The sequence below is a fragment of the Anser anser genome (genome assembly GCF_964211835.1).
Source record: "Anser anser genome assembly, chromosome: 1".
Lineage (NCBI taxonomy): Eukaryota > Metazoa > Chordata > Aves > Anseriformes > Anatidae > Anser > Anser anser.
This window is the reverse complement of record NC_139720.1, coordinates 81347208-81374741: the sequence shown is the minus strand read 5'-3', so window position 1 is coordinate 81374741 and position 27534 is coordinate 81347208. Positions and strand designations below refer to the sequence as shown.

At 38.0% G+C, this 27534-nt stretch overlaps 2 protein-coding genes across 13 annotated transcripts in view; one reads left to right on the top strand and one right to left on the bottom strand.

The window, feature by feature from the left end:
* LOC310895701 (multidrug resistance-associated protein 1-like) overlaps positions 1-20049 on the top strand; it is a 50277-nt gene extending 30228 nt beyond the window's left edge. For 11 of the 12 annotated variants that reach the window (XM_083827301.1, XM_083827311.1, XM_083827312.1 and 8 more), the window contains 14 exons: positions 538-724; positions 3494-3563; positions 4548-4605; positions 5699-5918; positions 6393-6547; positions 7666-7821; positions 8809-9008; positions 9845-9971; positions 11371-11472; positions 12364-12507; positions 13615-13773; positions 14758-14924; positions 15878-16072; positions 16564-16968. In XM_083827301.1, the coding sequence (XP_083683427.1) occupies positions 538-724; positions 3494-3563; positions 4548-4605; positions 5699-5918; positions 6393-6547; positions 7666-7821; positions 8809-9008; positions 9845-9971; positions 11371-11472; positions 12364-12507; positions 13615-13773; positions 14758-14924; positions 15878-16072; positions 16564-16675 (2052 nt within the window). In that variant the 3' untranslated portion in view covers positions 16676-16968. Of the gene's footprint in view, positions 1-537; positions 725-3493; positions 3564-4547; positions 4606-5698; positions 5919-6392; positions 6548-7665; positions 7822-8808; positions 9009-9844; positions 9972-11370; positions 11473-12363; positions 12508-13614; positions 13774-14757; positions 14925-15877; positions 16073-16563; positions 16969-19326 lie in introns of those variants that run through there. The other variant, XM_083827305.1, reaches the window with a different exon arrangement.
* Positions 19471-27110, bottom strand: HSPA13 (heat shock protein family A (Hsp70) member 13). The gene is made up of 5 exons (XM_083827379.1): positions 26953-27110; positions 26384-26724; positions 25240-25453; positions 24530-24697; positions 19471-23003 (listed from the first exon to the last, which is right to left on the bottom strand). Exons 1-5 carry the CDS (start codon positions 26975-26977, stop codon positions 22333-22335), a joined length of 1419 nt encoding a protein of 472 aa, XP_083683505.1. The 5' UTR covers positions 26978-27110; the 3' UTR covers positions 19471-22332.
* Between the last annotated feature and the right edge of the window lie 424 nt (positions 27111-27534).

Here is a 27534-nt window from a genome sequence, read left to right as displayed (position 1 = left end):
CTGATGACTGCAAAACACATGTATTATTGTGAAATACTTACTTATTATTAATAGTTTACTTACTATGAAGTAAATGTCTTTCACTTCCCTCTCTCCCTTCTTCCTTTTCTTAATTTAAGTGCTCTGTAGGTGATAGGTATCTAGCAGTAGAAAGAACTCTAGTAATGGTAGACTTCTAGGCAAATTTAATGGTAAGACTGTTAAACTGCTGTACTGTAATATGTAACAGCTGTATTATCGACCTCTTCTCTTTATGATCTAATCTAAACCACCCCTGAACAGAAGACAAACATTAAGAAACAGGTAAGTACAAGTAATATCAAATAGCTGTAAGCATAAACAGTTTGACATTACAGTTGGCAATTTAAGGAGAAATGTAATAAAGTAGGCAATAAACAACAGTAATAGTAATAAAGTAGACAAATAAGCAAAATCCCAGAAGATTTCCAACTGATCATTCCAGCTACCATAATAAAATGCCTACTCTTAATACATGCTTTGATTTTATATGGTGAAATAGAAAACGCTGTATTTCAGACTCGTGTATTGGTGACACACAACCTAATGCTCCTGCCTCATGCTGATCTTATAATAGTGATGGAAGAGGGCAAAATAAGTGAAATGGGGACCTACCAGGAACTCATATCAAAGAAGACTAATTTTGTTGAGCTTATTCACGTCTTTGGTGCAGAGAATAGAAGTGAAGAGACAACCCCAAAGGAAGGTGAGAAAACTTGTGTACTATGTTTATTTAGCATTTTTCCTTTTCATTCAAGCTTCCTAAAATATTCCTCCGTCCCTTCCTTACAATTTCTGGGAAATATAGAGTATTCCCATCTACGTTTTGACTATAAACTAAAATAAAATTTAGGCTTTAGTGCCCTGACATCAAATGTTTTACTCTTTCAACTAAAGTATGTATTACCAAGCTGCCTTATGCAGCTGTTTTCTAATCTACATACCGATGGATTACCTTGGAAAGTTACTTGATTCTGTTAACGTTTTACTATTCAATAAATAACTAATGGACATTTCAAATTCTTCAAGTATATCCTTTATATTGGATGCTTCCCATTTCCTTCACCTTAGACTGCTGTAATCACGGCAGAAGGCATAGGAGAAGACTGTCCATTTGGAGGATAAAAAATAAATGAAGCTGTTTGTACTCTAAAAAGATACTTCCAGCAAACTAAACAAAAATTACATAGTACCTTGAAAAAGCATACTTACAAACTATCTGCTTGTTTTGGAACTCACTTCTGTACCTGAGCTGTTCCATATGTGCTCTTTATTGAGCTGTGGAAAAGAAATAGGTACATATTCAATGCAGTCTGTTTGACTTGATTTCGTCACGTACTTTAGAAGGAGATGAATTGTGAATATTTAATTTTGAGAGAATGCATCTCTCCACATAACACAGAAGAGGACTCTTAACAGCTAAATGCCTGCAGATGGTTATAGTGCTGCTTTCCATTTAGCATAGCAACTCTAATTTGAGTTTGTAGTGCACAGCACAGTTAGGTGGGCTTAATTCAGGCCCTACACTGAAGCAAGCACTCTCAAGTATTTGCTGGGGGTTGATGGGGAGGAGGGGAAAAACAGAACCGCAAATTTGTAAAAGGGTAGTCTTAGGTTAGCTGTAGGGCTGATGGTGTGAGGAAACATGCATTATTCATGAAGGATGAATAAAGACTCAAGGGAAGGGGAGCCAAAGTTACAAGGAGGAGAAACAATACACAGTGCGTTGTGATACAAAATTATACAACGGGGTACATGCAGCAGGATAGATGGATGTAGAAATCATATAACTCTGTCTTAAAAGGTCTGTTGACTTAAATTACATTAGGTATGAAAAAGAAAAAAAAAACCATTCTTGAAAAAGTGTTGTTTCGTTTTGTTAACACACAAAGAACAGAGAGTTCAGTTTTCCAACTAAGATGCATGAATATTTTGAGATAAACGCTAGCATTAATATTGGTAGGGAGTTATAAAATAGTATTTTCAGTAAGAACAGAATTCCAAAGGGACTCTGCAAAGTTTCTCTGCTAGTATAGTTGCTTCTGCTTCAGTGAAAATACCATAGCAGAAAATACAGAATAGCACTTCCTTTCTGAAGGTTTAGACAGTATTTCTTAAGTACTGGTAACTCAGAGTTCCTCCATTCATACAGTCAAGCAAACCATAGGGTGTGGTGGTTTTACCCTGCTACGCAGCTGAACTCCACCACAACTGCTCTCTCACTCTGCCTCCTCAAATGAAAAGAGGGAGAAAATATGATGGAAAGGGGTCAAGGGTTGAGATAAGGACAGGAAGATCACTCAACAATTATAGTCACAGGAAAAACAGACTCAGCATAAGGGAGATTAATGTAATTTATTGCCTTTCACTAGCAGACTAGAGCAGTGAGAAACTAAAACCAAACTAAAACCACCTTCCCCCCAATCCACCCTCTTCTACTTCCTACCCCCCGAGCAGCGCAGGGTAATGGGGAATGGGGGCTGTGGTCAGTCCCTGATACTTTGTGTCCGCCGCTCCTTCTTGGTCACTCTCTGCCTCTGCTCCACGTGGGGTCCCTCCCATGGGATGCCGTCCTTCCCAAACTGATCCTGCGGGGGCTGCCCACAGGCAGCAGCTCTTGAAGAACTGCTCCCACCTGGGTCCTTACCACGGGGTCCATCCCCCAGGAGCAAACTCCTCCAGCACGGGTCCCCCACAGGCGGCAGCTCCCCCCAGACCCCCTGCTCCTGCATGGGTTCCTCTCCATGGGCCACAGCCTCCTCCAGGCCACATCCACCTGCTCCACCGGGGGCTCCTCCACAGGCTGCAGCATGGAGATCTGCTCCATGTGGGACCCATGGGCTGCAGGGGGACAGCCTGCTCCACCAGGGGCCTCTCCACAGGCCACAGGGGAACTGCTGCTGCGTGCCTGGAGCACCTCTTGCCCTCCTCCTGCACTGACCTTGGGGTCTGCAGGGCTGCTTCTCACTTCTCTTTCAACTGCTGTCTCAGCAGTTTTTTCCCTTTTTCAATCTGCTCTCCCAGAGGTCCACCCAGCGTCGCTCCCCAGCTCAGCTCTCGCCAGCGGTGGGTCTCTAGGAGCTGGCTGTAGCTGGCCCTGGTCTGACGTGGGGCAGCTGCTGGGCTCTGCTCACAGAGACCACCTCTTCAGCCCCACAGTTACCAAAACCTTGCCACATACACTCAATACATAATATTGCAAAATATATATATATATTTTAATATGCTTTCCAACTTCTTCCACATTGGGAGGAAGATTTACTTTTTGTTGCTGTTCTAGTATTTGGTCATAAATGTCTCTGTTTAGTGTAGTAGCTGTATCAAGACTAAAGTGACTTAGACAATTCATAACTTAAAATGCGCCTGTTCATCATTTTGTCCACTTTTTATTTCTAAGTTCTTTCACTGTGCCCATCCGCTCATGGTATAATGACTGAAAATATTTTTTCTGGTTTTTTTTTTTTTGCTGTTATAGTGATTTCTTCAAAAGAAGAGTGCCAACTAGAGAGAAGTCTGAAACAAAGAGAATTGCAGAAACTCAAACAGTAAGTGTAAAAAAGCAGTAGCCATTGCCTATTTGATGCAATGCCAGAGCAACCCTAAGTGCTTATACTGAAGGCTTTGGTGGTACTCCGCTGTGTAAACATGGGTTAAGACTGAATGCCTTTTAGCAGTTGGCTGCATAGTATGTATCTGGAGCTCATCTTCTGGTTTAGTTGTATACAAAAGAAGTATAGTTAATGTACTAGATTATGTTATTATTACATATACTAATGTACATGAGTTCGAGGGATCTGGTTTGTGTGCTGCTTCTCTCTGTGAACCAAAGCGTATTAAGTGGGAGTGAAGGGGAGTTTCAGAAATTTCTGATGTCGTTGCACCCACAGTTCCCTGGCAGCAGCTTGACTTCCTGATGTATTAACAAGCCACTTATATTCTTTGTTTTTCCCCTGTAGCATTATTTTTTTTCCCACCTTTAAGAAAACTTCTGATCTCTCAAGTAAGGGGACAAACTCCTTTGTAATGCAATTTTGTAATTTTTAATGCACTATAGTGGCACATCTCCAGTGGCAGAGGATAGTTCTAAGTTCGCTGCAGTAGAACAGGCTCTACCTAGCAAATTCAGACAATGCAGGTCACTTAAGCCTAACCACCTTGGTCCAGAAGTAGTAGAAATGGATAAGGCAAATAGCAAGACCTATTCCTTGGCCCAGACAAGGACTGAGACCCAAGTTGTACCGTAGTTGCATGCCTCAGAAAAGGACAATCTGACATTTCTAGCTGCAGAGTCAGTCAGGGCAAGCTGAATTTTATCTACCTGTAATAATACAAGAAATTAAAAGGCCATACCTAGTACTGTCTTCTGACCATAAAGTTATTCTAACAGAAAAATAGAACATCAGAGGGCAGTTCCATATCTCCATAAGAAAAGAATTACAAGATTTCGTAGTATATATTTCTGCTTAGACATAAATGGATGTACTCTTTGTATGATTCACAAGATTTGACGGTGTGTTTCTTGTTTGCAGTTCTTTTGATCAGTGGAAAATACTCACAAGCAATAAAGAAAAAGTTGCCACTGGTGGTGTAAGTGTCAATAATAGAAAAGACTTCAGCATGTTGTTGTTGTCGTTGTTGAGTGGATGGTAGTTTTTTGTGTTTTTTTTTTTTACACATAAAAATATATTTTATTTTTCAGTTCCATTTCTCTGTTTCTTGTTAAGGTTGCCTGACCTCTAATTACTGGTTTTAAAATGAATTTTATATTTTTTACCAGATTTGAAGTGTTTAGCTTGAGATTTTATTATCTGCTACAGGCTACATTTTCATTTCACATCTTGGTTCAGTCTGTTTTATGTATTTCAGAAAGAAGAATCTTAAAAAAGCTTTTATCCCCATTAGGAAAATAATCTGTCTGTCTCATCTTTAGGAAGTTTAGATATCTGTGTGCTGGAGCAGAGATTAGAAATTTTGCATGGTAATACTGCTGCAGTATTGTTTTATGTTAGAAATGCACTTTCTGCATTCCCCATTATTTTTTTTTTCCAGTCGCTAGGGAGAAGGAAAAGAACAAGTGAGATAGAATGTGGGGAAGGTCAGAAGTTCCAGGGAAGCAACATGGGAATTAAAATAAGAATGGGAATGTGGAGGAAGACTGAGTTTCCAGGAAGCGGTAGAGATAAGCACCTGGGGAAATAAACAAATGGACAAAATTCCCTTGTCTCGAATAGCCCATGGTGTCAATTCTAAAGTTTCTAACTCCAACAATGGAGTAATATTTGCTTTAAACAAGCTGCCCAGGTATTGCATACTCAGTTTTTTTTTGTTTGTTTATTTCCTGTTTTTTTTGTTGTTGGTGGTGGTGGTTATTTTTAGTTTGTTTGTTTGTTTGTTAGTGATCTGCATATCAAAGATTTTCTTGTGACACTGGCAAGTGTCACAAGCAAGGTTGCCTAGGATACGTATGATTAAAAATCAGAATGCAAAATCAGACAAAACCTTTTTACAGTATGATTTTATATACCTTAGTTATCAGATTGAATTAAGAAATTCTGTAGACTTAATCTAAATCTAATATATTCAGTTCCCATTGTATAATGTGTATTTGACTTCAACAGTGGTATTGATTTTGAGTAACTCCTTGTATTCTTCTTACCATTAATTCTTTTTTATTATTTAGATGAAGCTGTCAGTTGTTTTAAAATATCTCCAGGCCTTCAACTGGCAATGGATATGGCTGACCATAGCTGCTTATTTAGGACAAAATGCACTAGCCATTGGACAAAATCTGTGGCTTAGCACTTGGACTGCAGAGACAGCAAAAGCTAGTGATTTCACAGAATGGAAACAGTCACAAAACTACAAACTTGGTATTTATGCGCTTTTGGGATTCTTACAAGGTAAGCACGAACATTTATGACTGTTTGCCCACCGTTTGCTGACATTGATCTATCTAAATGTTTATTACTAAAGAAATAATCTGGCTGTTCCATAAACAGAATTATGTGCAACAGTCTAATTGTTTAACAAGGGAGAAGAATAGTAGAAGAATGTAATTTTTTACAGCAATGTAAAAGAAAATGCTATTTAATTTATGATACTTCTGTGAGTTCAGTAGCATCCATGTGTGACCTAATGAAGTTATGTTAGCATCTCAGGGATAGAGGCATGCTTGCTTGAAACTTAATTGCAGGAAGGACATACATTTTACCACTTTGTAAGAAGTATCAACAAAATGCAAATACATCAAATTATGAAAATTAGGATATGAAGTATAAATTGGTCACCATGGTAGAAAACAGGGACGGAAATAATCTCCATCTCCTCTCCCTCTCATACCATTCATACTGTCTTTTAATTTATCCATTCCCAAGGTCTTCTTGTTTGCTGTGGAGCCTATGTGCTCACCAGGGGCTCTCTTTGTGCTTCTCGGAAGTTACATCACCAGCTGTTAGACAGCGTATTGCACCTTCCTCTTCAGCATTTTGAAACTAATCCTGTAGGTCAGATCATCAATAGATTCACAAAGGTAAAGGGAAAACTGATGTATTTTCTGTTTTAAGAAAATGAAGCTTGAGTGACTACAGATTTAATCCTACTTAGTATTGTTGAAAAATGAAAGATATCAAAATAAATGAATGCATTATCTAGCAGTTGAAAGCTGCTTCAGTGCGTAAGAATGGCAGAACTGTCTCTGGTTATTTTCTTACAAAATTACCAAAACTTATTGTTAGCAAAAGTTGCGTGGACCCTATCTACAATCATTAGGAGGCCATTCATCAAATACTACTCTGGCAGAGTAACAAGTTTTCCAGACCTAAACCTGATCTGTTTTTGTTGTTGTTGTTGTTTTTTTAATACAAGCTGTTTGATATTTTATTGCAAATCAGAATCAAATGATATTGCCAAAAACAATTAATACATCAAATTGACATTCTCTGGGGTATATAGACTTACAGTAAATGTGTTTTCTGTTTTTGTAGAGCTTTGACTTGAGTTGGAACCTCTGATACACCAACAGATGTTATTTACTGTGACTTTAATACTTCCGAGTCTTGTCATAACTAGGTTGTTGCAACGCATTACAGATTACTTCAAGTGCAGTCAGTAACTGTCAAAGGCTGTATTTTTTAGATGAGACTAAGGCTTGTTGCGTAATACACTAAAATATCAGTTGATGTAGATTTCAGTTAAGCCCCTAGTCTTTTGTAGCATTTTATTATAAACTGGATTTGAAAAAGCTTTACTGTATACAGTAAGAGATTAATAATATTTCAGTACACATCAGAATTATTAACAGGAGTACATAGAAGAGTTAGGATTTGAACTCATGGCCTGATTTCCAGTCCGAAATGATTTACATAAGCTAAATAGTAGCAAGTAGCAAAATAGCAAGAGCAGTCACTTCTTGACTTCATGCACCCCATGTCTGGTCTCTGACATGCCATGAGTACTCTATCTACTTCGCTTTTAGACAAAAAATAATGATATATGAATAAATTTCATTAGGATGTAATCAGTTGGGGGGCAATCCTACCAACTTTTATTTTGAATATTTTGGTTTGATTCTGATTTTAAAGGATAGTTTCTTGAAGTCTGCAGTGTAATTTACTCAGAAAATCTTGATTCTTCTATGCGTTGTTACAGGACTTATTTATAGTAGACATACGTTTCCATTACTACTTACGAACTTGGCTGAATTGTACACTGGATGTTATTGGAACCATTCTAGTTATCACATTCGCCTCACCACTATTCATAGTGGCAGTTATTCCCCTGGGATACTTGTATTTTACTATCCAAGTAAGTTCATTAAATTTTATAAGGATTTCTAGATGTATGTGCATAAAATGTTCAAAACAATCAAGGGTACTGACCTAAATTATTACTTGCAGTGGAAAAAAATCTATAGAATACATCTGAACTTGCTTTCAGAAAAAAAAAAATCTTCATGCTTCTTCGAAGGAAATTAGTACACTTCTTGAACATATCCTGTAATACTTGTGAACTTTTAACAATTTATATTTTTCTTATATTTTTCCTTTCTTAGCAAGACACAGTATTGATGTAGCTCCCATTAAGAAATTGATGATACTACCTGAAAAAATGGGCATATGTTACAGAGAAAGCTGAAAGCTGAAGAATAACTCTGAGCAGTATACGTAAAAATAGAATGATGCCTAAACTACGTGTGATATTTTTTGGCAGAAGTGTCACTTATGCTACTAAGAAGCCAAAAGATAAAGTCTCAGAAAGACTAATGTTTACATTCCTGCTTCTTGATGTTCAAAGTACAGTACGTAATTAAGACCTTAAAGATTTTAAAAATAACAATATAGATGAAGGAAAAGAGTGCCTGGATTCAGCCTCTGCTGAGGAATTTACATACAGACATTATTATGTTAAAGAAATAAAGGACAATTTTAATTTGAGTAAGAAAGAGGGCAATCTGATTTAAAAGTTTCTATAGAAATTTTAGTTGGTTGCTACATACCTCTTGTAGTATAGCACATTTTCTATAGAATTTGGAAATTATGTTCTCTTACTTCAGTCTACCCAGGAATATATATTGCAGTTATGTTGGCATTATAATGTTGGTGTGTCCGAAGACACAGATTCTTTTTCTATGTAGAGATTTTCAACTTCATATTCAAAATTTACAGGAATTATTTAACAGATCTAAAAGAACTGGAAATAAATATGGCAAATATTTCAAATATTGTAAGATAAAGCAAAATTATGTAAAAGAAACTGTAGCAACGTAAAACTTTTTTTGTACTGTTTTATTAGCGATACTACATAGCAAGTTCACGACAAATTCGACGTCTAGCAGGAGCGTCACATTCTCCAGTGATCTCCCACTTCAGTGAGACTGTCCTAGGAAGATCAACAATTAGAGCATTTGGCCACCAGGAGAGATTCATTAGAAAAAACTATGACGTTGTGTATGAGAATTTAGTTTACTTCTACAACAATGTCATCTCAAACAGGTACTTTACAGCAGGTATGCATCTCTGACTGAGACCTTTGCATGTAGAATTCCAAAGCTATGTGGTACCTTTAGTCAGAGTAAACTCACTTGAAAAACCAAAGGAAAGAGCAATTTATCCAGCACTCTTTGTAATGAACGCAGAGATTTTGTGTAAGCACTGGGATGATTTCTTCTTTATGTCCCAGAAGCTAGCAGGTTTATAAAAAACTGTGTATGTATTGTCTAGGACGAGTGTTTCCGAAACCACCACCACAACAAAAAGTTTACTGATAGGTCATGGGCATGGACTGTGTACTAACTACATTGCAACTATAACTGTTGCTATGTACAACAAGCCTACAAGCTTCTTGCAAGCATATGAACAAATCTAATTTGTATTTCAGTAGTTCACATGGTAGAAAGCTGGTCTATACCTAGAGCATAAGTTGATACTGGGAGTGGAATCCTTGTTTTTAGGGAAATACATGCAGTTCGCCTCCCTCATTTGTGATTCAGTTCTAGGTAGAGATTAGTAAGGAGAAGCTTTTCAGTTCTGGTTTTCACTCATATACCAGAATCTTTTCCAGATAGGAAGAGTAGGAAAGTCATATGAGTAGTGAAGAGAGCACTAGCCATTAGTGGAGAGACTGCCATTTTTCTTAGCTGTTTTACAAATTGTAGACATCATATTCCCTTCCCTGTCCATCTGTAAAATGGGAATGGTGGTACTTACCTGTTCTCCAAAGCAGGTTGAGAGATTGATCTCAAAGAGCCACTATATTAGCAATATATTCACTACACTGCTAAAAAAATGCATAGGTAACTCACTTTTTTCCTTTGCTTTGATTACCGCAGGTGGCTGTCTGTCAGGCTTGAATTTCTAGGCAATCTAATGGTGTTCTTTGCTGCACTGTTTGTAGTACTGGCTGGAAATACAGTGAGTTCTTCTACAGTGGGTTTATCAATATCATATGCTCTGAATGTAAGTAATTTTTCTCTTTTTTACTTTTTTTGCTGCTGTCACATTGCATATGAAAAGGGAATAACACAGTGAAGTTGAGTAGATGAATATATATGTATACAGTGGCAACAGCAAAACTAAAACCATGAGTAGAACAGAGCTTTCCTTTAAGTCCCATTAATTCTGAGAAGCTTCACATTAATTATTTTTCCATTTCTGAATTTAGATTAAATAATAATTATTAAAGAATATTTAAAAATCAAATTATATATGGCTTACTTTTAAGTGTTAAATTAAACCACCAAGAATAAGAAGCCTAGTGATTTTCAAATATATTTCGTATTTGATTTCTTGTTCTTGCTCACTTACTGAATATTGTGTGGGAATGCTTACTTAAAAGTTTGTTAAAATCGTTTACTTTTTGCACTGTGCTTGTGAAAATAATATGTGAGAGCTACATTAGGAATTTGACCTGTAGTAAGGTAAACTGATAAGTTGCTAGTTAAAATAAGCCTTAAGACATATATATTCAAACTAAGCATCTTTAATCTTGTGATGCTTGGAACCCTATTGGAGTCCAGATTCTCACTGTTGTGCTTCAGAAACACAGCTGACAGATACTAAATGAGAGAGAGAAGGAGACAGAATAAATTACCCATCATCCACATAATGCCAAATTCACAAGAGTTCCCTTGTCCGTTGTTCTCTCTCTGTCATCACTGAGTATATGATGATATAAAGGAGATTATTCAATGACAGGTACTGCATAGTGTTTCGCTTTCATCTGATGTCAAATTGACACCATTCTCTATTTAGTTACGTAAGGCATCTCAAAACAGTTTAATGTAAAATAAATAAATAAATGCATCTTTTGGCTCACTTTTTTTCCTATAGAATTGGGAGTATCTGGTGACAGAATTGTTACCTACTCCATTATATAGAATTGGTACCAATTAGGTCTGCAGAAGCATTCCCCATGTTTGAAGACAACAAATTTGGCGTGCACAATAGACCAGATCTGTATCTCCACTATAGATTCTTCACTCCATGTTACTGGCTTACTTTATCTAGGAAACTGTGCAATAATGTACCCACAATATGAAACATACATATTCTTCCTTTCAACATATTATGCAGTTACTGTGCACTTGCTGTTGATCTTGAAGTAGTTTCAGATCTCTGGAGCTGTTATGTTAGTGAAAATTATAGTAGCCATTGGGTGTATATATATACATTCAGATCAGTGCTTTTCAAGGTGATAATTCCTTTGGCATGCCACTATTTTCTGTATACTTTTTGGCTTCTGTGATTAAGCATCCAGCCTAGGAAATTATTCAATTGGGATTAAATTTTGAAATCTCTAGGCTGTATTATAGTATAATTAAATTTTTACATTCTACAATGCAACTTTGTTCCCCAGATAATTCAGAGTCTCAATTTTTGGGTGCGTAAAGCATGTGAAATCGAGACCAATGCAGTTTCAATTGAAAGGATTTGTGAATATGCAAACATGGATAAAGAGGTGAGCACTCTCATTGGAATGGTAAATAAATATTTGTGTGCATAGAAAAAAACTTAGATTGAATTTAATATTGGTGAATGGTAATATCAGGTTATAATTTGTTATTACATACTTTGTCATTTTTTACATTAATATGCATATTCTTCATTACATATGTAGTCATAGCAGCTTTATTGTTTTTATTTTGACCAGTAAATCGCTTGGCATCCTTCTTAGTAGTAGATTTTATAGTAAAACTAATGGAGCTGCATCTCAGGTCAACGTTTTATGCTATGTGCAACCACAAGGAGCATTTTAAGAGGAACAGACAAGGAAGAGAGGCCTTCCAGATCTCTTAACTATTATTCACCTCATTACTGGAGAGGCATTTGTTTTTCAAAGCACTTGGCCTTGGTTATTGTACTTTTCTGAAAGTGGCGCCCATATTGGAGAAATAAGAGCCTTGGTCTTCTTGGAAACAAGTCTGTCTTCTAGGTCTTCATTTTCTTTTACCCTTCCCTATGTTTCTGCTTCTTTACTTTTGTTCATATCTCTGTTCTCTCTTACTCCATAAAAGAAAATGTTTCTCATTAAATATGTATTTGAAATATCTGGGAAATTAGGCATCAGATTAAATTCAGGTCCATGCCCGTCAAATGATGGAACAGATAATAGACTATTAGCAACTATGCAGTTAAACTTTAAAATGAGTGCGTATGATTCAAAAAAACCAAGTTGGAATGTTGTTGCTGCCCAGCATCTGTTAAAGAAATTTTTTCTTCCCTTATATCACATTGGAATTATCACAAACCTACTGGGATTTCTAGAGATGTATATAATTTTCCTACTGTTTTCACTGACTTGTGACACATTTACTGTCATAAACTGAAATTACAATGGTTTTAATTCCAGGAACCATGGATAACATCAAAAAGGCCACCAGTAGGGTGGCCTGATAGAGGAATAATACAGTTTGTTAACTACAAAGCTCAGTACAGGAAGGATCTTGGTTTAGCCCTGAATGACATCTCCTTTCAGACACGGAGTAAAGAGAAGGTATTGTATATAATAAGAAATAAATCCAAAGTACAAACTTCTGTTTCTGAACTTTCTACTTCAAAAATATTTCATATGAAGAGACTCCAATACTACATATAGCAAGATTATGTTGAACAAGGAAAAAGGTTAAGTAGACAAGACACTAAAGAAATAATGCATGAAAAAAGGAAAAGTACTCTTCTCCTACTCTGTAGAAATTCTTATCCCTGTAGGAAACTGAGATGATGTTTTCTTCCCTGTCCCTCCCTCCATACTTTGGGAAAAAATGTTTTTGAATCTGAGATAAATGTTTATTTAACTGTTATTCACTTGGAAAAAAAAAAGAATAGTGGAAAAATACTACAGTTAAAACACTTTTAGAGCTTATGCTATTTTATTATATGCCAATCTGTTGCTTGTTTTTAAGATTAGTCCTGAACTGTTCTAGATCCTTTTCCAAGCCTTTGTGGCTGCAGAGGTGAAGACAGTAAATCATCATGGGCAACTGATGCTATTCATGAGAGTGGCAGCCCAACAGTGCTACGTAGTGTTAGAGTAAGGCAGTTTAGTAGAGTTAGATAACGGAAGATGTAAACTAATTTGGTTCCATGCTGTTTCAGTGCTTGTACGAAAAGGTGCTCCCTTGAGTAGGTGATCCTCACGTGAACCTTCTGAGGAGAGCCTTACTCTAAGAAAAGTCAATAATCACATTCCCAATTAGATTTTCCAACTGAATTTGGCAGTTTTAAGGAAGATCCAAATTTGAAATTAAAACTCGTCCACTGTGCTGAATATTTATGTAGAAAAATATATGCTCCCAGATTGGTGTTGATCAGCTCTGGTTTGGGAACAAGGTAGTTTTGAGTCATTGGTTGGAGCTGAGGAGCGCTAAACAGAAGGTAAGGGATAAGGAAAGGCTTCCCACTGAACCAGGCATGGGCTGGATTGTCAGTCAGGTGTTCCAGAAGTGAGTTTTAAACAGTTTTATCCAATTAAAATATTGCTTGTTGGTAAAAGAAACTGAAGTTTTGTACTGGAAGTTAAAACTGAATTTGCTAGTCACTTTTCATATACAATGCACTGCATAGAAAGTTATAATCTTTATCAGAAAACTTTCCATTTCAGGTTGGAATTGTTGGAAGAACCGGAGCTGGTAAATCAACGCTCACAAATTCCTTATTTAGAGTTATAGAGGGATCTGGAGGCAAAATAATTATAGATGGAATTGATATATCAACTATTGGACTCCATGACCTACGTAGAAATCTTAACATTATTCCACAGGTGAGATGTGTTTTAGAGATTACTGTGGTTTTTATTATTATTATTATTTTACTAACAAGATATTTCAGGGTGTATTTTGTTTGCTTGTTTGAAGAATATGCACAAGATCTCATACCATTGTAATAGTCCTTTTTGGCCACTTAGCTCTCAAAAGTATCGCTGTTCTGCTTGCATGTAACTTGCTAGTGAATGTTGTTGGCCTTTTGCAATCTACCTACTGGGTTACAATGCACTGACTGCACTCACTTGAGAAGTCTGTTCGCTGCCTCTAAAAACACCAGTTCTGTTTATAAATCTGTGCAGCTATTTGCATATTGCCTAGTACTTATATTTGCCCATTTAAGAAAAAGGCTTTTGTGTGCACCCAGAAAAGTTTCAGACTTGATTAAGACTGTAGAGACAAGCATTCAGTAATTATGGAGTACTGGAGGTAACTCATACCCTCAGTTGTGCTTTCCTGGCATCTTCTAGTCCACATATACTTTTCCAGATATCCCCTGATGTATTCAGTGCACAGAAGCTAGTGAATGTGCATTCATGCAATAATTGCTTTTGTTCTCATTGCTAAATACTTGGCCTTTTCTGCAGGTAAACTAAGAAAATTTCACTTAAAAACATGGCCTTCACATTTTTCTTAATTGTGTTCATGAATGTAGTATCCAGTGCTTAACAAACCCGACAATACCAATATTTTCATACGTTGTTTCAGTTGCCAGATGCTGAGCAGGTCCTCAGTTAGCCGTTGAATGGGTAGCACAGAGTATGTGTATGAAGTCTGTTGCTCTTTACATTAATATAGAGCTTAGCATGCTGAGACCCAACATGATTTTGTATTTCCATCCATCAACTGCAAAACATTACAATTTCCCTCACAAAGCTTCTTTTCCAATTTATTCATGCCAGTTTCCTATATTAATGTCAGGATACAACATACTCTTTTAGGTTTGTGATGGAACAGTGCACTCAAATTTTGCTATTATTTAGGACCCCGTCTTGTTTTCTGGGACGCTGCAGTCAAACTTGGATCCACTTGGAAAGCACTCTGATCTTGAACTATGGGAGGCACTGGAACTGTGTCACTTAAAGGCTTTTGTTGAGTCACTCCCAAAGAAGCTCCTTCATGAGATTTCAGAAGGTGGTGAAAACCTCAGGTATATAAATAAGCAAGTGCTGTTGTAGTTACTCACCGAACTTGCAAAATTCTGTTTTTCTTACGGACAATTTACTACAGAAATTATCAGTACAAAAATTACAATTCTCCATTTGTTCAATTTGTACAGTTCTCCAATTGTTCAAGTAGTAAGGGTTTCCTTGATGTAACCAGCTGGTCACAACTGTATGAAGTCTTATGGCCTGTGCTGAAGGGAAGCAGAGGAGGTAGCCTAGTTTCATCTCAACTATATGAATGGGTGCAAAGGGACAGGGGCTTCATACACCACCAAGTTAGATTTAGATACAATAGGATCCATTCATTTAAAAAAAAAACAAAAAAAAAACTGCAGAGAGCTTGACCGTTTGCTTTATTTGCTTAGGCAAAGCAACTCATTTTTTTCCTTGTAGAACATTACACCATAGATATCTACGGGAAGTGACACTGGAAACAGAAGGACTCTGAGAGACAAATAGCAAAGCTTTCAGCAGCAAAGGGACAGGCCATAATTTAAATAGAACGTATTAACAATTAACTTGAATTTTTAGGATGGATCTTTTTTTTAAAAAAAGTATCTAGAAGGCATACACCAGAAGTAACATACAGCAATATCCAAACTTCAAACGTTATTAAGTGGTTTAGCATTCAATCCAGCCTATTCAAAGTCCCCATTATGATATGAGTATCAAAGTTGAGGGCAAGACTAGGTTTAAAATTTGCACCTGAGCTTCTACTTCTGCTCAAAACTTCCAAAACGAGGAGAACATTTTTCTCCAGTCTTTGTACAAGTATAAAGCGTTGTTGAGGACAGTAGAACAGATAGGCTCCGTGCTAGTTTCAGCTTTATGTCAACAGTATCTGCTCCAATGTCTAGGGCTAAGTAGTGAGGAAACAACATCCGTCTCCCCTTTCTCAAAGTGCCTGACCTGACCTTCTCAAATGTATTTTTAACAGTGTTGGCCAGAGACAGCTGGTCTGTCTGGCCCGTGTTTTGCTACGAAAGACAAAGATCCTGGTCCTCGATGAAGCAACAGCTTCTGTTGACATGGAAACAGATAACTTGGTGCAGTCCACCATCAAAAGAGAATTTTATAACTGCACGATATTAACTATAGCACACAGGTTACACACAGTCATGGATTCAGAGAGGTAAGTTTTGATATGCCATTTAAGAAATGTCTACTTTTAAATGCGTGTTTTCAGACCTACAAAATTTTACTCTAGCACTTTTTACCTTAGTATCAGTACAATCCAAGGTACCACAAAAGACTTGCTGTCAATATTAATTAAATATTGATAACCTGTGTTCTGTTTCCCCACTGTAATTACAGAACGATTTTTTTTTCTGATTAGATGCATGTATAAGCTACTATTGTGACCACTTAGTTCTCTAGAAAAAAGGGACTACACTGTAGAATTTTTACCAACTTTTTTTTTTAAACCAGCTAAGCAAACATTCCCTTTTCAAAAGGCTTTCTTAATATAGGCATTCCTAGCTTGAGAAACCAATGAATTACCTAATGCAATGATACTTCTTGCAAATAAGAGTTCCAGTTAATATGTATTTGTAGTAGGGCTGGAAAATATGGTTGAATAGCACCTTTTTTTTCTTCTGTAATCTTCATGCTTTCGTATTGTAGAGTGCTTGTTCTGGATGCAGGAAGGATTCTAGAATATGATACACCAAATAATTTGTTACAACGAAAAGGTGCCTTTTCTGAAATGGTTGCAAAGGCTGGAATAACAAGATAAAGAAAACTAATGAAGATAAGAATTCCTTATACTGATAAACGCTCAAAAGATATTTGGCATTCCCGATGTGATGAAATAATTAACTTCCTTGTAAGCTCTTGACAAGATTGCTTTTTGCTACAACTCTTTTTGCTACAACTGTAATCTGTATATATTGATCAGCTTTCTGAAATTAATTTTGTTTTTATACAAATCACTTTTTTGATCATCTTGGCACTGGACCAACAGAATGAAGCAGTAATTTTCATGGCATATTTTAAATATTGCACTAGTAAAGGTGGATTTAAAATAAATCTTGCTGTTCACAGTGTTTTAATTAAGAAATAGTGCTTAATTAAATTGCTTGGATGTTATGCCCATTTAGTTAATACATTTTATATGATTGTGAATATATAAAAAAATTGTGTGACCAGAGAGACAGATGCCCCTTGATGCTGGTTTTTAGGACATACATATTTATTTGCTTTGGTAATAGCACATAATTTTGCTATAATTTTGGTAATAATTTTATTTGCTTATACTTTGGTAATTCTTGAGGCAACAAACTTGCCATGGCAAGTTGATTTTTATGTTGATTTTGTGATTTTTGAATAACTGAAAAACAATTTCAAACAGCTGAAAAACATGTAAAAATAATTGAGCATTACAAAACCAGATTGTGAAAGAATCCCATGAAATTGGGGTCAGGTGCAGCTATTTGCTAGTAGATCTTAATGCAAATGTCAATGCTATTTAATGCTGCACAAAAGGTTATGCATATTTACTCAAAGTGTCAGTTAACCATGCCTGTGCTTCTGTAGGCCCTGTGAATATTACCTTTTTTACTACACATCCTAAGAATCTCCAAATTGAATACCAGTGGTGGGGAGGAATGGGTTAAAAGCAGAAGAGGATGGGATGAGAACTGCAAACTGGTGAGGAACATTGAAAACATGCTCAAGTGACCTTGCAGCTGTGATGACAAAGCTTGGAGAGTAGGAAAACGCATCATACCTACTGCTTTTAATCCTGTGTCTTTGACAACCAACGCATCCACATACAGATAACACAGGTGTTTTGTAGACTCGGTGGCACCCTATCGGACATGCTTGAGCTCTCTGCCTTGGGACAGAGATCAAAGCATAGTGAAGATCAGAGCACGGTGGTAAACTACACCTGTGCAAACCCTTGATACATAAACAGGCATCAACAGCAGGCCTATGATCCTCTAGCGTGGACCAAGCTTAGCGGTGCCTGCATCCCTGTGTGTGTGTGCTTCGGGGATCCCCCACAGCTGGCTAAGTAACAAGTGTACTCTTTGCATTTCAACCCTGGGGTCTGTGGGCATCCTTGCTGCCTGCCGGTGCTGACTCACACCACCAACTGAAGTAAGCAAACCCAAGTTTGCAGTTTTAGAAAGGTGGTGAGAAAGGAGGGAGACTTTCTGAAGAGATTTCCTCAAAGATGTGGTTCTACTACAGTGAAGGTAAAAAAACATCTCTGTGCCTTCCTGACAGCAAAACAAAACAAAGTCTTCCTACATTTAAGACAGTACTATGTAGTTTAATTGGCTACAAAACACAACTAACTATACTACAGCTTGCACAAAGCTATTAGAATATAATGATTTTAGAACCCATTAGGAACAACCCAAACCAGGTAATTACAGTTTTCTGACAGTTCCAGAGAGACAAAGTTTCTCAGGAGAGAGAACAGCTGCTTGCTTTTCACCTTCTTTTCCTCTTTTCTCCACCTGAGGCCAGCAGTGGCTTTACAATAGAGCAGAACCTTCCATCCAGACATTTAATTTCTTTGGCCACATTTGAAGTGCCATGGGCAGGCTCTTCTTGGGTCCTCATCTCTTACCCACCTTCACACTCCCCACCAAACCCACCCTTTTCTGGAAGAATAAGAGGAGGAACTGGAAAGGACCAAAGTGGGTACTATTCATCAACAGGTCAGCATATTTTAGGCTTTATGCTAGGATAGGTAAAAGCTTCAGCACTCAGAAACCAACTCCTTTCACAAGGTGCACAGAAAATAGTCTGAGGGACTATTACCACACATCGGTATGTGGTAATTTTACTTACTTAGGTGGACAGAAGAGATTTATATACTTTCTGGTGGACTGGTATTTGGAGAAAGCTGCAGAATGAATAATTGCTAAGTCTGAGAGAAAACAGCTTTAGGGTAGGCAGGAAAAGTCAATTTGCAGCAGGAGCATCACCCAGTATCTGCGGTCTCTACTGTCATCACAAGTCTGATGTCAAAGACAGAGACTAAATCTACGAAAAGGAGGGATCACGTGGCTCTGGTGGACGTTCCCTATGTCCAGTCTGCAGCTGCTGACGAACACAGGGAAGGTCTGTTCCTGCCCAGTGTCCTGTGATCCAGGAGGCAAGATACAAGGAACATAAGAGTAGGAATGGTGTGAGCTGCTGCCACTCCCACAGGAACAAGATCATCATCACTGCTTGGCCCCCTCTTCTCCTTTGACTAGGGTTTCGTGACGTATTAGCATTTCTGCATCCCTCCCAGTCACTCCTTGCTTTCCCCTGTACCAACATGCAATCTTTTTTCTCAGTTCTGTTCATCCACCCAGAATTGCAGCTTCAGGAGCCAGAGATTTTTCCTTCCCACCCTAGTTCCTAATACTCTTTGTCTCTTCCTAGAAAAGGATCTGTCACTCCAGGCCTTAGAAACCCTTTGACAAATTGGAAGATTATAATCTCATCCTCTAAGCTCCAAAGGAATTCAAGGAAGAAATAGAAAAATAGTGCTGTTAAAGTATTTCGCCGATAAATTGAGACAACAGATTGAAAGGACAGAAAATGCTTTTAATAAAAACATTTTAAAAGGTTACTTGTAAAATGCATTTCATTGTCTGCACTTAGAAACAATTCAGGAACATACAATTAGTGAGGCATCTTATGCTTTCAGAATTTCAACTCACAATACAAGCTTTAGCTATATAGATTTGTTATACATCTAACACCACAGGCAACCATATTCAGAATTAAAGGACAGTTTGTAGAAACATTTCAGCCTTCAAATACCAATTTGTTTAAACAGAGACTTTTGATAAGCAGTATGTGTGCATACCTGGAAATGTCCGTTTAGTACAGTGTTCTACTTATCTAAAATGTGATGGTTTGTGCCAAAATACAGTACTAAGATCAAATAAATAACTTGACCACAGAATTCAGAAAAGTTATCTAATAAATAAGGATGCATTGTGAGATATCCAATGTACAGTAACTTATTTACTAAAAAAGTCTGTATCAAAATCTGAACGAATAAATACCCTTTTGTGAAATTTTCACAAGTAAACAACTTACCCTTCCCTTGCAATTCCCAGATTAACACCGGAGGTTGCTTTTAATTATTAAACTCCTCCATACTGAAGGACTATGCTAAAGAAAAAGAGTACTTCATTTATTTGCATTTAAGAGCTTAACAGTTTAAAGTTACTCCCACACTTCTGCATAACTTGTCCCGAAATTGCAAAAATCTTTTAGTTTTAGCTCAACTGCAATGTTTCAATGCACTGCATAAAATGAACAGCTGCATTAAAAACCAACAACAAAAAAACCTACTGAACACCTACTAAAACTCCAGTACACTTTGACATGAATTTTTAGCAGGATAGAAAAAAGGCCACAATGACTCCAAATACTTTGGAATATATGTTCAATTATGTATATACACGTGTATGTCTGCAACGCAAAGGCCCCAAACAGCAACTGCATGTGAGAACTATTGTATATTGGCATTCATCCATGATTTCACTGAAGAGACTTCTTTCAACTCAGGAGTTTTAGTTATATTCACCATCCCTTAGGACCCACTTTTTTTTTTTAATAACTGTACAAATTTTCTTTTGAATACATTATCACAGTACTGGATGTCCCATACAGATGTAAAGGCAGGGTCACTTTCAAATAGATACAAAGGAAGAAAAAAATCCTCAAAAATTCACTTTGGTTTTCAACTCAGTGAAATTAAACAGATGTTAGCAATATAGTGTGGGAGTCTTCTGTGAAGTTAAATAATACTGAAGGAATTGTTGCATGCAACTAAGATTCAATTTAAGAAGTTTTTAATAGGATTACTTCAAACATATGTTTAGAGTATAGCTACTCAATTATGCTGATGCAACCATTTGAAAAGGCAGTGCCGTAAATCAGATCTACCGCCAGGAGAACAATAAACCTATTTTAAAATGGTTCTAAGTTAAGCTACAGATCTAAGCCCCACAGTTCATATCTTGGCACACTTAACACAATTATTTTGAAGCATTAAAAAAATGCTTAGATCACCTGTCATTAGACCTTACCTGATTAAGACTGTGTTGATGGATGAAGAGAAGTCTTACCTGAATGAAGTGTTTTCACTGCAGAGTTCTAAACATAAATTCATCTGGCCCTTTCAGTATTAACTCTTCATAAAAAGCAGAACTGTCACCAAGTTTCTTTTGTATCAACTTTTTTTTTCTTCCTCATGCATTTGCTAGATAGGTGGGTGGCAAAATATTTGCTGCTACCTCAAATCCTGAGTTACAGGCTCTGCTTCCTTCCCAAAAGAACAGCTACAATCTCTAATCTACGTTCAGTTTAGAGTGGGGATATGACAAAACTTAAACCAAAGATACTATCTATCCAAAGTATAGACTTGGATGATTTTTCACTTACTAAAGGAACTAGACTTCATCCACGTGGTCCCTTCTGCCCCACACTTTCTCTCTGACAACAGCACAGCTGGGAGGTACTCAAGGGGAAAGACATCACACACCAGGAAGTATGCAACAATGAAATTCATGTTGGTCAAATTTAAGGGAATATATACAGATGTAACTTTTAAGATACCTAAAAATAAAATTACTACAATTTTCAAATAAGATGGGGAGAGGTATAAGGAGTTGATGATATGCACTTGTTCCCTGTTGAGAACGTAAGTGGTATGACAGCAGCACCTATGTGTTAACCATCAAGAACAGATCACAAAGTTAGCCCTTGGAGACACACTTAAGTAACTGTAACATTAGCAAGAGCTAAATTTCTTAGCATGGCGTGACTGAAACATGAGGCAGTAACTTGCCACTTGATTTCAGTAATACCATTATGCTGTTATGAACAGCAGAAGAATCAACTGAGTGTGTAAATCTCATTCAAGCTGCAATATGCCTTTTAGAAAGGTTCCTAAATGCTCAGATGACTCAATTTAATAAATAAATTTAAGCTCAAGAGTACTAGTGCTATGTGCGTTAACACTGCTTCACATTCTTCCAAAGTAAATATATTTGATGTGGGAACACCTACAGCATAATGCCGTATTATTTCTAAGCTTTGGTCACACTCTCTTTATATTCAGTTTTTCAACAAACACCTCTTTAGGATTTGCTAATAAAATTTAGCAAGAAAATGTGGGTGTGTCATCATTAGCATTTTCATCCTACATCCAGTCTATAAGCAGACACAGGACGCTTCAGAACTTTGAAAACCACTCGTACCTTTAAAGTAACATCTAGTTTTAACACAGGCATCCAGCAGCACGAACTGGAAGTGATTAAAAAAAATGAATATTTATGGCTAAGATTAGGCTCCACTGCCAGTCAGATAAGTACGCACCATCAAGGTATGCTTTTTGAGAGATGGAATGCAACGGGAAAGAGTTTATCTTCAGTTAAAATTAGTCTTCCGTAAATGCTTATTAGGAATTTCTATAGCACTGACTTGGAGAGGCCAGGACCCGCCAACAATTCCTGCTTGGATAGCTACACCCATTACAACCGCTAGATCAGGGTCTACAGAGGTGTTAGGTTCCTTCCCAAAGAAATCCCGTATAACTTTGCGTATTTTAGGAATCCGGGTGGAGCCCCCAACTAACACAATTTCATCCACTTCGGTTTTGTGTAGGTGCCCTTCCTTCAACACCTGTTCAATGGGCACAAGAATCTTCTCAAAAAGGTCCTCATTCAATACTTCAAATAGTTTCCTAGAGATTTCTCTTTCAAACACAACTTTGACAAAGTTGTTTTTTCCATTTGAAACATCTCCAAGATCTTCCAGGTCTTTTGTTTTCTGTGAAGGCTTGTCTTTACGAACAGCATTTTGTTTTACCTCACCTTCTGGAAGTTCTTTTGTAAGCTTTGTTTCTGGCATAGTCAACAACACCCTTAGCGTAGATGCCTCATGAACTGTCAAGTTTAATTTAACTGCTTCCACAGCCTGTCTGAGGCGATGTATTTCTTCTTTTCTTGATGGCAGAGAACCATATTTTTGATGGAGCTGATCGTATAAATGCTGCATCAACCTCTGATTAAAATCCTGTCCTCCGAGTTTGTTGTTACCTAAAACACCAGAACAGAGAGCACCAGACACATTACCTTCAAAACTTCAGCAAGCAGCATGCATCTTCTTGTACTGGGAGATGGCACTCAAGGGCTAAAACGATGATACTAAGACCATAAGCACTGAGCAAGAGCTCAGAGAACTGGGGAAATAGACATAATTAACGTTCTACTGAAGGATACATGATGGATAATCATTTGCAGATTTTTTTTTATTTATCAGCTACTATGGAATCTATCCCTGTCAACATTTTTCCCTGGAACTGCCCTGTTAAGCTGTAACAGAGAAAAAAAAGTGGTTGTTACCTCAATGGGAGTGTTCTCTGTAGACAAAAATATGTAACAAGAAAAGTCTGTAGCTGGTAGCCTATCACTGAAGTGCAATATCTCACAGTAAATTGTTTTCCCAGTTAAAACTTCTAGAATGCTTAAATTTCTCTGCCCAAAATTGACTTTTCTATTAGAAGCTAGCAGAGTGCAGCATTATAGGAGTTAGTTTTAACATTTTCAAGTTACTCAGTGGCTTCATGCATTCACATGAAAAACAAGGCACTATTAAAGTAGATGGATATACTCTGAAAAAAGCAGAAAAAATGATAAAATGCAAGCAGTGAGCTTCAAGCTCTATTTAGAAGTATATCTTATATTAGCCTTCAGAGAGAGAGTATTCTGTATAGCCAATTTCCTTCTGAAAGATTATTTTCACACCACATTTCCAAAACCTTTCAAATAATTGTTCGTGTTTTCCATTAAACAGATTTTTAAAAATACCCTGCCAGTTTTCATCTGTGTTGAATAGGACTCTCAAAGTTTCCACCTTTTTGTTATGATTGAAAAGAGGAATTCACTTAATGGACATCCATCCAAATGGATCAGAATGAAGTAGCTGAGTATTTCTTGCTGTTCCGCTCTTACTGGACAGTGCAGCAGCTGACATTAAAACTTGTTCATTTAAGGCAACACTGAAAGTAGCACTGCATCTCAGACCTGTCTGAATCCAGGTCACCCACAAAGCATTTGTCTATTCACTCCAGTTTTACTAAATATTGCTTGCTTCCAGAAACCTTTGCCAAACAATGAATCACTTTGGCATATGTGTATTAAAAAAACACTTACTTCTGGGTTAACAGAACACAGTTTCCAAAGCCTGCACAACTATGCTGGAGCTAAACGCAGAACAAGGACATTCCAAAGCACCCATCAACAATTCAGTAAACACTCTCAACTCAGACAAAGGTAACAGAAAGCTTTAGAACAAAGCAGTTTGTAATACACACCAGCACTTGTACTAGTAGGCACAAAAATCAACAGCCACAGATAAAATTAATCTACAATGTATTACTTTGAGCCAGCTAAAAACTGAATCTCTCTTAACTGGTGAAAGCAGTTGCAAACCTAGTTTTGTGTGAAGGGCAGTCGAGAACCCTTTGTGAGAGTGCTGTGTTTTAAATAACTTCCCTAATGGTGAATTCAGGTGCAGCTTTCTCTTCCCACTACCCCTTGTGAAAGTAAACCATTTTTCTCACCTGCCATGGCTCTTGTGAGGAACATCCCTCCCTGCTTGTTCAACAGAGACACATCCAAAGTTCCTCCACCCAAATCCACCACCAGAACGTTAAACACATCAGCTTTGTGCAGTCCGTAAGCCATAGCTGCAGCTGTGGGTTCATTGATTACTCTCAAGATTTCTAGCCCTAAAAAGAGCAAAGCAACAGTCACATAGACTAGAAAAACATAGTTTTCACATCATAACATTTACCATTAGTTACTTTGTACTAAACATAAGTGAAACGTGAAGATAAGATAGTTCATCAAGTATTAGTGCTTAGAAAACTCTTTTCCTTATTTAAGCCTGAAGTAATACTACTTCAGTGTCAGGATGAAGGCATGAATCATGATCTTCCCAAACATGTTTTCTCCAGAGAAACCTTGCTAAGTAGATTTATTTCAGAACTTTTTATTTTTGTATAAGTTATGTCTAAGGGTGCTCTGTACATTCTATTTAGAGATTACCAAAAATACTATTTTCCTTGAGTAAGATCAGTTCTTCTAGCTATCTATATTTGCATTAGTCTTCTGCATCTGTTGGTACTCAAGAGTTCTCTGCTGTTCCTCACAATTGCTAGTAGTCATTAAAAAACAAGAAAAAAATCCATAGTCTTTACTGTTAGTGAAATAAATTTAAAGATAACCTTAAGGCTCCACAAAAGAAAATGCTGGGATAAAGAGACATCACCTGCAAGGTTAGCTGCCTTAACGGTAGCATTCCGTTGCCTTTCATCAAACTCTGCTGGCACAGAGATGACTGCCTTCAAAATGGGCATGCCAAGATTGTCTTCTGCCATTCTCTTCAATTTCAGTAGCAGCTGAGAGCCAATATGCTCTGGAGTGACATGAAAGGTTTCATTAGTTGTCACAGAAAATTCAGCTGATCCGCCATTGTTGAAAATCTAGGAGGAAAAAGCAACACAGCCCATTGGTAAGAAGTCCTTCTTACGCCCTTTCCCCCACTCCCACCAAACATTAGATTCCCATACAGTCTGTTTATTCTGGAAAAATATCAATGTGCTTCTGCCACTTCTTGAATCACTTTTATTCTTTGATTGTGAGTACTATGCAAAACCTACAACATAAAGGGTCGGAGTATATCCAGAGTACTGACAACTCCTTTGACCAGGTAAAATGCATTAAAAAAAAAGTTAAGACCTAGCAACTGCATAATCAACTTTAATGCTATGTGACAACAACGCATTCAATGATGAAAGTAATGCTTTTTAATCATTAAATTTACTGATAAAGCTTCCCACAAGTTCTTTGTTGTGAAAGGAAGCAAGGTATTGGAACAGTTCCTCTTAAGAATACAGACTGCTTGCAGTAGCTGAAAATTAGTCTCTTTACAGAAAAGACTTCACCATAACACCGTGCTAAATTAATACAGTATTCTTTTTTAGATAGCAGCTCTCAAGATCTGTTGCTTGTCAATTTAGCACTGAAAAGTACTAGGGAAAAATGCAGACAGAGAATATGTTGACTTTTAGGCTTCTTTTCCCCCCCTTATATCAGAATAAAATGAAGGTTCATTAAAGAACAGTTAGAATTTCAAGTTTAAGTTTATATTTTAAGACAAAGGAGAGTTACCCAGAAACACATTTCACAGTAGAGAATAGGGTCCTCTGGAAAATCACTGTCAACTCTCATGTAGCAGTACGCAACATACCCAGAGAAGGGAGGAGTAAACACTGGTGGAAGTCTTATGGTTTCCAGGCCTATCAGATTTAGCCAAATGACACGGGGTCAGAGAAGCTGGTCACTCGTTGGTTACTGACTGAAGTTTTCTACACATTACTGCTTGCAGACAAGCGATGAAGATGGCTGCTTACCTTAAACGGATACCTACTGCTTTCGCTTTTCAGTTCTTCTGCAGTGAAAATCTTCCCGATGAATCTCTTTGCATCATATATAGTGTTCTGAGGATTCGAATCTGCCAGTTCCAGGCCATCATACCCTACGTGCACATCCCCGTCAGTGAAGGACACTATGCTGGGTATGCTGTAGTGCCCGTTTTCATCTGCAATAACCTTCACCTGCCCCGTCCCAGGAAGAAAGACACCGACAGAGCAGTAAGTCGTGCCAAGATCAATCCCGATTACTTTTGGCGTAGGCATCGGTAAATACTGCTGGGCTAGATAGCCAGCTAACAGGAGCGCCAGGACAGCCGAGCCTGAAACACAGGGTTTTTTTTTAAAAAAAAAAAAAACAGGGTTAGAGTCCAGGTCAACACATTACACATTACGTTTCATGCAGTTTTATTTCACGCCCCCAGTTTTATTATTTTATTATTTATTTAGTATTACCAGTTTTATTCAAAGTCCCCGGGAGCACTTCCCACAGCCCCGAACCCCTCCCGTGAGCCACTAAACCAGCCCAGCCGCCCGGCCCCAGCCCGTACCCAGCACTGCCATCTGCCCCGCCATCGCCGGCTGCCGCACCGCCCGCCAACGCCGACTGCTGACGAATCCTTCCGGGCCGCGCCGTACACCGGGACTTGTAGTCCGCGCGTCTCGTACGCCCAGCCGATATATACCCGCTGTCCGGCGCAGCGGAACTACAGCACCCAGGAGGCGCTGGGGCGCGCCTCTTTCCGGCGGGCACGGGCCGATGGGAGCTGACTCTCCTCGGCGGCAGCGGAGGGGAGGAGCAAGGAGCTAGCGAGGGTGGCCCTGCCCACGCTTGCGCGGCCCGGCTGGGTCGCGGTGCCTGCTGGGAGTGGTAGTTCCGCAGGCGGGCGGGCCTGCAGTCGTGCGAGAACCTAGTGATTGATCCAAGAAGTGGATCTGTGCCTGAACTCCCCGTCTTCTATTCTTAAATAATGTATAAAGTGTCTGCTTCTTCTCAGCTCTGCTAAGCTCTGGTCTCATAAGAGGCGATAGATCCTCAGGTACCTTCAGAGCAGGTCTCTGCTCAGGCAGAAACAAATGGCAAGAACCGGGCATTTTCCTCAGGCAGCTTAAGTTGGGTGTTTCCTAACTGG